Source organism: Symphalangus syndactylus, chromosome 4, assembly GCF_028878055.3.
Source record: "Symphalangus syndactylus isolate Jambi chromosome 4, NHGRI_mSymSyn1-v2.1_pri, whole genome shotgun sequence".
In the NCBI taxonomy this organism is placed as follows: Eukaryota; Metazoa; Chordata; class Mammalia; order Primates; family Hylobatidae; genus Symphalangus; species Symphalangus syndactylus.
Genome location: NC_072426.2, coordinates 123,632,169 through 123,646,751, shown reverse-complemented (window position 1 = coordinate 123,646,751; position 14,583 = coordinate 123,632,169). Strand labels below are relative to the sequence as shown.

General features: G+C 34.8%; 1 protein-coding gene across 6 annotated transcripts in view; it reads left to right on the top strand.

The window, feature by feature from the left end:
- LRBA (LPS responsive beige-like anchor protein) overlaps positions 1 to 14,583 on the top strand; it is a 786,161-nt gene that overhangs the window by 676,906 nt on the left and 94,672 nt on the right. For all 6 annotated transcript variants that reach the window (XM_055276087.2, XM_063638262.1, XM_055276088.2 and 3 more), the window contains one exon: positions 14,003 to 14,170. In XM_055276087.2, coding sequence (XP_055132062.1) covers positions 14,003 to 14,170 — 168 coding nt within the window. The remainder of the gene's footprint in view (positions 1 to 14,002; positions 14,171 to 14,583) is intronic.

The window sequence follows — 14,583 nt, the reverse complement described above, 5'->3', positions numbered from 1 at the left end:
CATTTACCCCAAGTTGACCTCTAGATGTATTTTCTTTGCATAACATACTGACTTTCTTGAGCCTTTGTCAAGTATATTAGGGATATCATTTGCATCTGTCTTCTGGACACCATTGAAGAGAAAATAAAACCTTGAAAGATGATACTTTAATATCCACTTCACTTTTTTTTCCTTCCCATGTAATCATTCTACCTCAAATTTGATTGTATGGTTAACAAACTGCAGACAGCTCATTTTGCAGTGGCTAGTAATCACAGAAATTTTTCACATTTTCTATAATTCTGCCAAACCAGCACTGTATCAACCAAGTAAAGTGGCTATGGTCAATTTCACGCTTCTTATACAGTGCTTTAAGATCTAGTCCCTCAGCATAGACATTGAATTGTGGTAAATCAGAAGAATTTCTTAAATGCCATTCATTCATTCAACAGACATGTATTAGGGGCCTACTGGATAATTAGATCTGTGATCACAAAATTGGAAGACTGTGACACCTGCCCTTTGGGGCTGCCATTATGAGAAGCAGACAGACATGACAGTAACTAATTAGAAAAATAGATTAAGTGATATAGTCATTCATTCTACAAATATTTTGTGAGTACCTACTACATACTGGTTGTACAGCAGAGAGAAAGATGGTATATAGTACCTGCCCTTTTGGAATTTATTGTTTTGTAAGGGAAATAGATAATAAATAAAAAAGTAAACAAGTAAATATATAACTTGTGATAACATGTAATATAATAAATATACTTGTATATATACCATGAAGGAGTAGCAAGATTACCATGAAAGCATTTAACATTATGTGTAGAGAGAGAGAGACACAAAGAGGAGAGAATAAATATATATTCTGGGACCAAAAGAGGAAATGCCTTGTTCTGTTTCTGGGGAAGGTTGAGGAAGGCTTAGCCAAGGAACCCACATGTAACCTTAGTCTTTGAGAATAAATAGTGGTTTGCCAGGCAGGGAGTAAGATGATGGAATGGACATTACAGATATAAGAAGTGGTGTGAACAAAGATATCAAGGTTATAGGACTGTACATGAGCTAAACTGTTTTTTGTTTTGCTTTGCTTTGGTTTTTGAGACAAGGTCTCACTCTGTCACCCAGGCCGGCATACAGTGGCACAATCACACCTCACTGCAGCCTCAACTGCTCAGGCTCAAGTGATCCTCCCACATGAACCTCCCAAGTAGCTGGGACTACAAGCACTCTACCATGCCTTACTATTTTTTATTTTTTATTTTTTTGTATTTTCAGTAGAGATGGGGTTTCATCATGTTGCCCAGGCTGCCAGGCTGATCTCAAACTCCTGGGCTCAAGTGATTCACCTACCTCAGCCTCCTAGTGTGCTGGGAATACAGGCATGAGCCACTGCATGCAGCCACATGAGCTAAACTTAATTCAGATGGTAGACTGAAGTACGTGTTTGAGAGAACTGTGGGTGGTGTGTATGGAAATATATGGCTGGAGGCAGATTATACGATAAATCTTTAATGCCTCGTAAATAGTATGGACTTTTTTCTTTGGGGAGGTGGTGACCAAAAGGAGTTCCTGGACCAGCAGCATCAGTATCACCTGAGATCTTGTTATAAGGGCAAATTCTTGGACTCTGCCCCCTACTGAAACAGAGACTGTGGATTGGAGCCTGTTTTAACAAGTTCTCCAGCTAATTTTGGTGTGTGTTAAAGTTGGAGATCCACTGCTTTAGGGAAAGGAGAAAAGTTTTAAGGAGAGCAGTGACTTGGCTAGGTTTTAGATAGCAGTTCATATGGAGGAGGGATTGAAGAGGGAAATTTTAGAGATAAAGAAACAGTTTGGATACCGATAGAATAATTGAACAAAGAAATAATGAAGCATGAAACCAAAGATAGTCCCAGTGAAAGGAAAAGAAAGAATGAATTGGGAAGATATTTAGGAGGCCTATTGTCTGATAAAGTTTTGTAGGGAGAGGGGAAAGGAGAAGTCAAGATGACTGCCACATTTCTGAATTGGCTGACTAGATGAAGGACCTAGTCCCTCACCAGAAAGACAAGAAAAGGAGCAAGTGTCAGAGGAAATACTATTCATTTGGTTGATATATTAATTTTGAGTTATGTGAAGCACACCAAAAAAAGTAGTGTGATGGGCAAGGCGTGGTGGCTCATGCCTGTAATCCTAGCACTTTGGGAGGCCGAGGCGGGCAGATCATGAGGTCAGGAGATCGAGACCATCCTGGCTAACATGGTGAAACCCCATCTCTACTAAAAATACAAAAAATTCACCAGGCGTGGTGGTGGGTGCATGTAGTCCCAGTTGCTCAGGAAACTGAGGCAGGAGAATGGCGTGAACCCGGGAGGCGGAGCTTGCAGTGAGCCGAGATCGCGCCACTGCACTCCAGCCTGGGCGACAGAGTGAGACTCTGTCTCAAAAAAAAAAAAAAAAAAAGTAGTGTGATGGGCAGTTGGCATTTTGGATTTGAAACTCCAGAGAGGTAGTAATTGTTGGTTGAAGTAATTGAAGCGTGACTCATCTAGCCTGGGTTATACCAGAGGCAGAGGGCCTGGGACTGAATCTTGAGGAGAATAAACACTGAAATGTTAAAGGAAAAAGACCCTATATTAAGAAAATGAATAGGAAAATCAGAAATGTAGAAAGAGGATCTGGAGAGAGAGTGTCAAGCGAGAAGAAGAAAGAGAAACAAACACCATAATGCAGAGAGGTGAAATGAGAAAAGATGAGCATCCACTGGATTCAGACAGTTAGTAATCTTTGCAAAAACATTTTCAGTGGTGTGCCTGTAACAGAAAGAGGAGAAACTAGTTAAGAAGTGAAAGGGAGGTAAGGAAACATAAATAACAAACGTATTTAACTCTTGCAAGAAGTCTCTATTGTTGACCTCATATTGCGTATGTATTCATGGCTACTTAAAAATAATTTTAAAAGACTGACTCTATTAACTAATCATTATTCAATCGGAAATGCAGAAAGAATCAGACCCAAAATTTTGGGAATCAGAGTGTTATTGTAGATGTTAAAAAATCTCTAGGAGTAGACAGAGACTCGTTATCTGCTACTAAAATGAAGTGTCTTTTATGAGTTTTGTGAATACATCCACATTACAGATGTCATATATCTGACTTTCAGCAAAGATTATATCCCCTATACTAAGTTGTGGTCTATGGCTATATGGTAATTCTTAAAGTACATAACTGATAGAGCTGAGTAGCCAAAATTTAAGAACTCGAACTAAGGACCTTTAAGGATGGAAAGTTTATAGATTACAACATACTTGGTAGAATTAGCCCTTTTACCTTTATTATTTAGAGGATAGTCATAATGCCATCTTTCAGATGCCACATTTCTTCAGAGATCTATAAATGGCTGAAGAATATACACTGTAGGACATTATGTCTTTTTCACACTTGAAGATGTTATATTTCTGCTGTCATTTCCTAAGGTGTAGCCATTCTTCATGGCACTGAGAATTGTAATGGCCTCTTCAAAACTGCATTGAAGGTCATTTTAGTCTGGCAGTTACTTTGTACTTTGTAAGGTTTATCTTTATTTTCAGTAAGATAAGGTGTATTTTAAAAGTGTTAAGTATTGTTAACTGCTGCATTCTGTCTTGTATCAAAATCTGGATGCAGATTCAGTATTTGGAACTGAATAAAGCCTCACCGTCCAGTTGATAACCACTAGTCACATGTGGTTGTTGATCACTTGAAATGTGGCTAGTCTGATCAACCTGTGCTGTCCATTGCAAGTGTAAAATGTATACCAGATTTCTGAGATTTAATACAAAATAATTTTTATGTTGATTACATGTTGAAATGATATTTTATATATTCTTGATAAAATATTACCATGTCATTAAAACAGTTTTACCTTTTTTTTTTTTTTTACTTTTTAAAATGTGGCTACTATAGGCTGGGCATGGTGACTTAAGCCTGTAATCCCAGCAATTTGGAAGGCCAAGGCAGGAGGATTGCTTGAGCTCAGGATTTCAAGACTGGCCTGGGCAACACAGTGAGACCCTGTCTCATTTTTTAAAAAAATATTTTTTATAAATTAAAAAAATGTGGCTACTAGAAAATTTTAAATTACATATCTGGCATGGATATATTTCTGTTGGACAAAACTGGTATAAAATCCTTGGGGTGATTTTGTTACACAGAATTTTTTTGGCTTGTGCATTACACTATTGAACATGAGCATATTTTCTTTTTTTTTTTTTTTGAGACGGAGTCTTGCTCTGTCACCCAGGCTGGAGTGCAGTGGTATGATCTTGACTCACTGCAACCTCCGCCTCCCAGATTCAAGAGATTCTCCTGCCTCAGCCTCCTGAGTAGCTGGGATTACAGATGTGTGCCACCACGCCCAGCTAATTTTTTGTATTTTTAGTAGAGCCAGGGTTTCACCATGTTGGCCAGGCTGGTCTTGAACTCCTAACCTCGTGATCCACCTGCTTCGGCCTCCCAAAGTGCTGGGATTACAGGCGTGACCCACCGCGCCTGATCAAACATGTTTTAATACTTTAATAGTGTACAAACTTCCACTAAAATTCTCAGCCTTAGATCCAAAACAAAGGCTTAGGGTTAATTTCAAGTCTATAAAAGGAAGTCCAAAATATTAATACTAAGTTCAAAACTCAACTAATCTTCTACCATGTAAACAATTTCTCCTCTAGTATGGTTAAGGTTCAAACTGATCATCCTAAATTCCTTTTTCTTCACCCCTCACACTGGTAATCAGTTGCTGTAAGTAATAACTTGTATCTTAAATCTTTCTGAACTCTGTCCCCTCTTCACTCCAGATGCTACTTTCTTGACTAAGGCTCTCACTACCTCTCACTTAGACTATGGTAGTAGTCTTAGAGCTGACCTTTTGCTCCCCTTTCCTTCTTCCAAAGGGATGTCTCATTTCAGTATCCCCAGAGTCTAGCACAAGACCAATAGTAACCACTCAATAAATATTTATTGAATGAATAGATGAGAGAGATGCTAACATTAATAGAAAGTTGCAGAATGTATAATACTTTTAGTCCTATATAATATACAAGTATGTAATCGCATACACAAAGCAAATGCAGATGTAATTTGATTCTCTGACTGAACTTAATGCTTTATATTCAGCAACTTTTGCTTTTTTTTATTCACATTTTTCTTTATTGGATATTCTTAGGAGTAATGACATAATAAATGTTCTACTTTGCCAAGGATTTTGATTTGCCAGTATAAGTTTATGGCAGTCAGTCCAGGGAATCATTGGTGCCATGCAGACAGCTCCTTGTTTTTGTCTGGAGTCCTCATGGGATTAAACTACATCTGGCAATAAGTAGAGATTCTGGTCTGGCCATCTTCAAAGGCAAGAGACTGCTAGTATTTATCAGATCTATATGGATAAGCAAATGGGAAGGGATTAAATTTTTTTATTTTGTTTTCCTTCCTTTTGTAACTGACTATATAATATAAAACCTACAGGAGTTCATACAGTAAATTAATACATTTTGTGATGGCTGCTGAAGAGGAAATCTATTCATTTTTCTATACCTAGGTGGATAATTGACCACTTTAGATTAATATTTTAATTACTTATATCTATATTTATAACTAGTTTATCTTAGAAAACATAACAGCAATTTAAAGTCCTCAACATTAAGTTTCTAGGGATACTTTACTAATTTTCTAAAGAGTTGAACATCTGGTATACTTGTTTTAAACATTTTAATGTCTATAAATATTAGAGCATCATGTTTGGAATTTGGAAGTTTTTGATGCATATTTATCTATGTGAGAAAGTTTACCTTTGAACCTGTTTTAAGGTAGGCTAGTCTACCTTCCAAGTAATGGTGAGCCTGCCTTTCATACAGGCTGTGTCCTTCTCCTTATACTCTTCACATTCTCAAGAGGTTATTAGTCCCGGGACTCAGTTTACCTATTATTGAAGCATATTAGCTCTGCATTTAACTAACAAAATAAAATGGCTGCATTCCAGGTACTTGTCATGAAGTACAATCTAGAACCTACCATTCAAAGCCTCCCTAGAGAAATAATGTTTGTGCAAGATTATCTGAAGAATATGTGGTCTCCCCATTTGTCTATACTTTAAATCTATCTCAGGATTAACTCAGTCCCTCTGAGAGTTACATACCTGGATTCCATCATATTGCCAAGGGAGGAATTTCTTATCTCAGGAATAGAAATAATGTGTTTTTCCAGGCCATCTGGTTTGTTTTTACATTATGGTCATTTTTGTCTCCTGTAATTGTTCGTGTTTCTTTCTTTATGTTGCCTGCTAGAAAGCTTAGCAGCAAATACATGGCTCACCATATATAGATTTGTTAAAACAAGTATTTGGAATTTCATGGCATAGTTTTTATGTGATATCTCCTTTTAAATTTTGCATTGCCTCGCTTCTCTTTTGTTAAATGTATCTTGCTGCATATATATCACTGTAAGCACTATGAATTATTTTCTGAACAAAGGCTTGCAAAATGCAAACACATAAAAGAAATAGGTATAATTTTTTCCCATCCATTTTTACTAAACTGGAGGTTTTTTTTAAAAAAAAAAAAGCTCAATATCCCTATGTGTGTGATACTATAATTAGTTTAGCATATCTGTATGTTGTGAATTCCTAGATTTTAGATGAAAAGTGACCTAAGGTTGAAATGTTAATTAAATGTTTTAATGTTCTGTAGTTCTAAAGAAAATAGTTGGATAAAATGTCAGTATATAGGAGTATTTTAAACATTTTTAAAAAATCATCTCTCTGAAAAGGAAGGTAATTGTACAAGTTTGTCTAATCCTTTTGATCTTGGCACACAGCAATACAGACTTCAGTTGAGATTAAAACTATGAATTTCAAAGGAAACATGGCCTTCAGTGTATAAAATATATAACAGCTGGTTGACTAGTCCATTTAAAACTACACAATAACAATCGTAGACAGAATGATTCTCCTGCCAAAAGATGCACGAGTGCTTGATGGTTATATCAAGATACGATACTAACTCACGCTTTTCTTTAGTAATGATATAAATGTAGAAATGAACTGTGTACTGCTGGCTCAAAATATCTCTTCTGCCCAACAGTTCAAGGGCAGTTTAGAAGTACAGAATCCCTTTTAGTGATTTCTCTATCTGCTTTTCAGGCTGAACTTCAGTATGTTGTTGACTAAATTTCATTTTTTAAAACTGTCTGATACAATTTTTACTCTTAGCATCCCACAGTTTTTTCCCTAAATCTTTGATCCTCCATTTTTACCTTCTTGGGCTTCATGACTTACTGATCTTAATGTCACAATTTCACACATATTTTTAAGCTCTCAAAATTAAACTTTTCTTTATAAATAGTATAAAGCTTGTTTCACATTATATATATATATGTGTATTAAGGTAAATAGCTGAAGCATTGTGATTTGTATATAATCAGTGTGGAGGAAATTGATGCTCATATTATTAAATATTTCCATTGTGTTTTACCTGAAGATGTAATCTTTAAATTAGTGAAATTGATGCATTTTTTTTTAAATGAGGATTGATGTGAATTTGTCACTTCTGGCAAGTCACATTTAGAAAACGTATTTGTATTCTGAATTTATATCCATCCAGTATGAAAAAATGTTAATTTTCTGTGACCTTTGTTAGAAAATTTTGATACAACATAGTTAACAGCAAATTTTCTTTTATTTTCTTTAGATTTATTTCAAGTAAGGAAATTTACCTGTAGATAAAATTGAAATTTGCTAAAGTCACTCAGATTCACTGCAAATTCAGAGCCAGCATTTAAGGAGTTAATGCATCTTATTAGGGGGACAGGAAATCTGGCAACTATTGCAGAAACTAGACCTAATGGTGCACACAAACAATTTGTCAGTCTTCTTAAATGTGAATAGCTTTCCACAAAGTGGCTGCTCTTGCTTTGTTTGAACAGGCTAAACTTTTCCTTTTTGGACTTTACATCTTAGAAGTGAAATGTGATCCACATATTCAATCAAAATCATTTAATTCAAAGCATATTTTGATTGGAACAAAGTTGACATGGAAAGAAACTCTAGAATAAAAAAGTTGAAAGGACTTTATATCATATATTTAGCAGGAAAATTTGAAACAGTTCTAATTAGGCTGAAAAAAACAGCTTTCTTCAATGTAAATTACAAAGGTCATATATCAATGTTAAGGAAACATTACCACTAGTGTTTGAAATCCAGCACATGCAAACATAACAGACCAGTTCATTTTAAATCTCTGTGTGTGTGTGTGTTTGTATAGGAAGAAGGCCGTATTACATGGATTTAAAATGAAAAATACTTAAAATTCCAAGTTTATAACTTTGTGTATTACCGCCTTGCCAATCTAAATGTCAGTTCCTTTAAAACATATTGTTATCTATGTTCAAATGAATTAAGACTCTTAATTATAAGTACAATTAAAATTTTACAAAATGGATGTTTCATTCATTATAAATACGATTAAATACATCTTATAAGTAAATGTATTTCAAGTCAGGAGGGTTAATCAGTGATTTTCATTTTCTCATTTGAAACTTGTATCTATGGCATTTTGTATCTCGGAACCTTTGTACCTTGGGCTTTCTAGAAGCCTGGGAGTGGAAGTAGTGTTACAGGTGTGCAGAAATATATATCTGGGCTGCCTAGGCCTATTCTCTCTGGTTATAAAAAGTGTATAAAGAATATTTGATCTTTTTATTTAACTTTTTATAAAAATCATTTATCTCATAGATATCGCTAGTTTTTATTTAGTTTTGTTTTTTAATGGAGTGGTATGAGAATGTTTAGCCAAAGAATAAGTAAATATTAGCATTAAGCTGGGAATGACAAGTATGAGAAACATAAATAATAAACAAATAAGGTTTCTTGGTCTTGAGGTAAACAATTATCTAATAATTTCCTTTGTTGATTGAAATTGGTTTTCTTGATTTTTACATGATTTTTACATTGGCAAAAATTTGGTTTTTTGAAAACAAAAGGAAATTGCTAGTGTATCACTAATGCATGTGTAGATTAAATACATAGTTAATGCCTTTTAGTTTAGAATTTTTATTCTCAAATAGCTTAGAGTTTCTTGGAAAAAGCTATTTCTATCTGCTATAGAAAATAAGAATAATTTTATATAACACTTTTTATAAAGAAATAATCTATTTCTTAAGTGAGTTAGTTTCAGGAAAGCATAGATTGTGTTCTTTCGGTGAGATTTGCTAAACATGCACACAGACACACACACATATACACACACACACACGTCGTAATTATTTCTGACACAGGGTTATACAAACCTCCTATTTATGAATAATTTACTATTATCTTTATAATATTAAAGCTTTAATTTGTTGATATTCTGTATGCAGAACAAACAAATGAAAGTTAGTAATAAGTGTATTTGACATCTGTATACTGTACTTTTTAGCATATCTGAAGTCTTTTACTCTGCTAATAGATCTCATTAAAAAAAACAGATATCAGCCCCAAGACAGTTTGTCAACACTAATATGAGTCCCCCTGGATTGGATTGACAATTCGTGTGAGGCTTCATATGATAGTCTTTTCATAGTCTTATCTGATCCTTAACAATTGGACATTAGTCACTGATTTATTTTATAATAACTCAGATGAGTTGAATATTATTGTATTGTGTTGGACATTTTAGTGGATTTTCTTTTTTACAAATTTTACTCAGAGCACACATTGGATGTAAATGATGTATGCAGCCTGCTAGGGGAGTACTAACAATTGATTGGTTAGGTTTGAGAGCAGCATGGGAAGAATGTTACTATCCCTTAGCTGCAAACCGTATTTAACTCTAGGCTTAATGAGGACTGTCGGTTTTGAAGGCTTTGAAAAATTTCAAATGCTCAGCATTCCACTGGCATTTTTCATTTTTTTGTAACTAAAAATGTAGATCTAAATGAGAATTTTCTATATATGAAGAATTTTTTAAAATCTTAATATATAAAAAAGCTATTTTAATACAGGTTTTATGATTTATGTTTTTAAATCTTAAAAATGGGAGTTATAAAAGGCAACCTCAGGGTATTCCATTTTGAGTTATATTCTGTTTGTATTTTTTCCCTTAATTTCTTCCTGCCTGTCCTTCTCTCTCCCCTCAAGTCTTAAGTGCATTACCTACTTTTGGTTAGGCAGTTGTCATTCACTGATAGCAAAAGGATGTTAAAGTTCTGAACTGACTTTGTACTGAAATGACTTTGAAACTTCTTGGAATTCTCTTATACTTACCACATTGTTCTTTAAGGTCCCTTTTTAAAGCTTTGGTATATTGCAAGACATGCTTGAAGCTGACTAATGGAATTTTTAGTTGAGTGTTTGAGAAATTATTCAAAGTTTATTCATGAAGGTAACGTGTTTATCAACTTCTGGAAGTGATTTTGCCAATAGTTCCGTGAATTACTGGTCAACTCCTTAAGGACTGACCTATGACAATGTAAGGTGAGGTCTGAACCATGGCATTGTGGTGATCTCTGCATGTGTGTTTGCAGCATAATATGAGCACACAGTAGCCTTCCTTTCAGCATTTTTGCTTAAAATTCTGATGCAGTATCAAGATTTAAAGCTTTAAGCATCGAAATCTAACCAACTCTACCATTTTGAGTGTGCATAAGGAAGTAGTCAACCGTAAGGAAAATTCCACAGTTCTTTGTTTGATGACACATAAAATCAAATTGCCCTAGTTTTTAGAGCTTTAATATTGAGAAAATTCATTTGTACTTTGTCATTTGCTGAGCCTTCTAGAATTTTATGGTCTCAAATCACAACACCATGGACACTCAGGAGACTCCTGACTGTTTTATCTTATTAAACAATTTTGAAATCATTAATTTTTAATTAGCTTGGATGCAGGTTTTTTTATTGTTTCAATAGTGTGTATATGAACTACACGTTTGTTTAAACTACTGGTGAGAGTACTATTTACGTAAATAAGTATAGATTCTTTCTAAGAGTATATACTGTGAGTTTGCTTCACAGAGTCATATTTTTTGTAAACTCAGAGATATTATATGCTAATCTATTATAGTAGAGCTTTTCAGCAGTTTATGAACTCAGATTTCGAACAGCCACCAAAAACGATGTAAGCGCAAAGATATGTATAGGTCCTTCCCTGATTGAAAGTTCTAATTAAGTGAATTGGAGAAAATTAACTGAAATTAGCTGTCAGAAAGTCACATTTAAATGAGTGATGAGCTAGTCTGGCAGTAAACATTTAAATGATATAAATTGCCATTTAAGTGTATGGTTTAATGTTTGTCATGCATTAATGTGACATGAGACTGCAGTGACAATCAAGCAGCTTGCTCTAATTTGAACATATTTAGGGCTTTTGTGTAGAGTGCACTGCACACAAATTAAGACAATTGCTGTTTTCATGTGTCATTGTAAATGTGCCTACCCCATACCCCCATCCCTACCCAAGGTCTAAGTTAATGAAACCAACGTATCATTTCTGTGTGTAACTTGCATTAGTAGTTCCTAGATTTTTTTCAAATTTATGTACTTAAAATAGGCATTTACTTAAAGTTATCACAAGCTTCTCTCTTCTTATTTAAAGTAAAATATGAAGCAGTTATGTCCTCTCATATCTGTTTAATAAATTTGTAAATGTAAAGCATTTTAGAAGAGATGTCTAAAACAGTAACTTTCTCAGTTGAAGCTAGCTAAATATTTTTAAGGCATATTTCATTTAAGGTATACTTTGGGATGTGAGAGTTGTGTAGAGTTTTGTTTGCAAAATTATATTTTCAATTTTATATTTGTGATATATCACAAAGCTATGTTAAATATTAAAGGAAATTTTTTTGTATTTAGCTATAAACATTTCATAGGCACTTATTTTAATAAAGCATATCTTTATACAAGTGTCCACATGTAAAGGAATAGGAATGTCTTTTGTCACAAGATGGTTTATATCTCATTGGTTACTTGCTATACAAGTTGGTCAGTTTTGTTTTAAAACCAACAGATCTCTTATAACATAGCAGCAAGCCATACTGAAAATACATCACAATCATAGACTTACTACTCTAAAAATAAGAATCAATTTCAATGAGATACATTACCAGATATAAGTTGGTACAGCAGTCTCCTCCTTATCCACAGCTTTGCTTTCCAGAATTCCAGTTACCTGTGTTTAACCAAGGTCTGAAAATGTGTGAGTACAGTACAATCAGATACTTTGAGGTAGAGACAGAGACCACATTTACATAACATTTATTATGGTATATTTTTTACAGTATATCATTATTGTTCAATTTTGTTGTTGTTGTTTATCTCTTACTGTGCCTAATTTATAAATTAAACTTTATCATAGGTATTTATGTATAGGAAAAAACATAGTACATATAGGTATAGGGTTTGGTACTATTCACAGATTCAGGCATCTACTGGGGGTCTTGGAACATACCCCTGTGGATGAGGGGGGATTACTGTATAGTTTTTTTTGTTTGTTTTTTTTTTTGAGACGGAGTCTCACTCTGTCACCCAGGCTGGAGTGCAGTGGCGCGATCTCGGCTCACTGCAAGCTCCACCTCCTGGGTTCATGCCATTCTCCTGCCTCAGCCTCCCGGGTAGCTGGGACTACAGGCGCCCGCCACCACGCTCAGCTAATTTTTTGTATTTTTAGTAGAGACAGGGTTTCACTGTGTTAGCCAGGATGGTCTCGATCTCCTGACCTCGTCATCCACCCACCTCAGCCTCCCAAAGTGCTGGGATTACAGGCATGAGCCACCGTGCCCGGCCTACTGTATACTTTTAATTAAGCTTCAGAGTTTATGTTTGAAAACTCTTTGATTTTGATATAATTATTTATTGTTAAACTAATCCATAATGCTAAACTTTGATGTTGGAATGATTTTGAACAATATTAAATAATATAAAGATGGATACTTTCCTAAAAAATCTCTTTAGTTTTTAAAACTCTTTAGTATTTATAACGTTATTAAATTCACCAAACATTATTGGCATCTATTATGTTTTAGACACAATGCTTGTAACTGGGAATATAATGATGGATAAGAAATGGATCTTGTGCCTAGCATCTCAACCAAATACTTGATTGTGTTCATTCATTATTTATTGGACACTATTATGTTAATAGCATCAAATATTTGGTCAGGTTTGATATTAATACCTAGAATAAAAATTCAGTAATTATAAGTATCTCCCACAAGATCTAATTTGTTAGCATAAGAACTCCATCAACATAACTAAATAATTTGGTTACACATGTTGAAATAGACTACAAAATATTTTAATTCTAGAAAAATAATAAATATTTCAAGCGGATGGTAAATTTTTAACATTTTCACATTAGTTTCCCAAAGTAGTCTTTGCCTTGTATGGCCTCCTTTCTTTGAAGCATAAATCGAGTACCTGTCAGGCTCTGAGTTACAAATGTGACCAAGATAGGCCCAGTCCTGGTCCTCAGTGCTGTCAGTATAGTAGAAGAATACTGAAACTTACACATTTATTATAATTAATTATGCCAAGTGCTGGAAAGCCTCTAATAATAAACAAAGGAGGACAGATTCTGGTAGAAACTAGGACATCAGATAAGTTTCTTTCTTTTTTTTTTTTTTTTAAGACGGAGTTTCGCTCTTTTCCAGGCTGGAGTTAAGTGGCGTGATCTCGGCTCACTGCAACCTCCGCCTCCCAGGTTCAAGCGATTCTCCTGCCTCAGCCTCCTGAATAGCTGGGATTACAGGCGCAGGCCACCACACCCAGCTAATTTTTGTATTTTTAGTAGAGACCGGGTTTCGCCATGTTGGCCAAACTGGTCTCAAACTCCTGACCTCATGGTCTGCCCGCCTCGGCCTCCCAGAGTGTTGGGATTACAGGCATGAGCCACCGCGCCCGGCCACAAGTTTTGTTTTTTAAAAATCTTTGTTCACAGTAAAGTTAGTGTTAAACTTTACTGCTTGCTCTAAATGTCTCTCTATATTTTTAAAAAGGAATTCAGCATAGTAATACAACATGTACCTTTTTTCAGGCCCTGGAGAGTGAATTTGTTTCCTGCCAGCTTCACCAATGGATTGATCTCATTTTTGGTTATAAACAGCAAGGACCAGAAGCTGTCCGAGCCCTCAATGTGTTCTATTACTTGACCTATGAAGGAGCTGTCAATCTGAATTCAATAACTGATCCTGTATTGAGAGAGGTAAGTTATCTGAATTGAGAAAGCAACTTACAGTCAGGTATATTTAAACTAGAAGGAGCTAGAGAACACCTCCCCCATCCTTTGATTTTACTGATGAAGAAAGTGAAACTAGATGTAACGTGCCTTAAGCAGAATAATCAATCTATCAGTGACCTAGCAAGAACTTGAACCCAGAGGTTCCTTCCAACAAAATGTTTGACCCAATGTAAGATGACGGCTTTTTCTATTTGAACCTGTTAAGGTATCAATAATCTTATTTATAATTTTATATAACTTTGGAGGTTACTCACATGATTTTTGTAGGAAAATAGTAATAATTCATTAAAGAGATATGATTATGAGCATAAATTTATTGAAATGTGATAAAACACATATTTGTATGTAATACCTAAGAACATCTATAACCACATAGA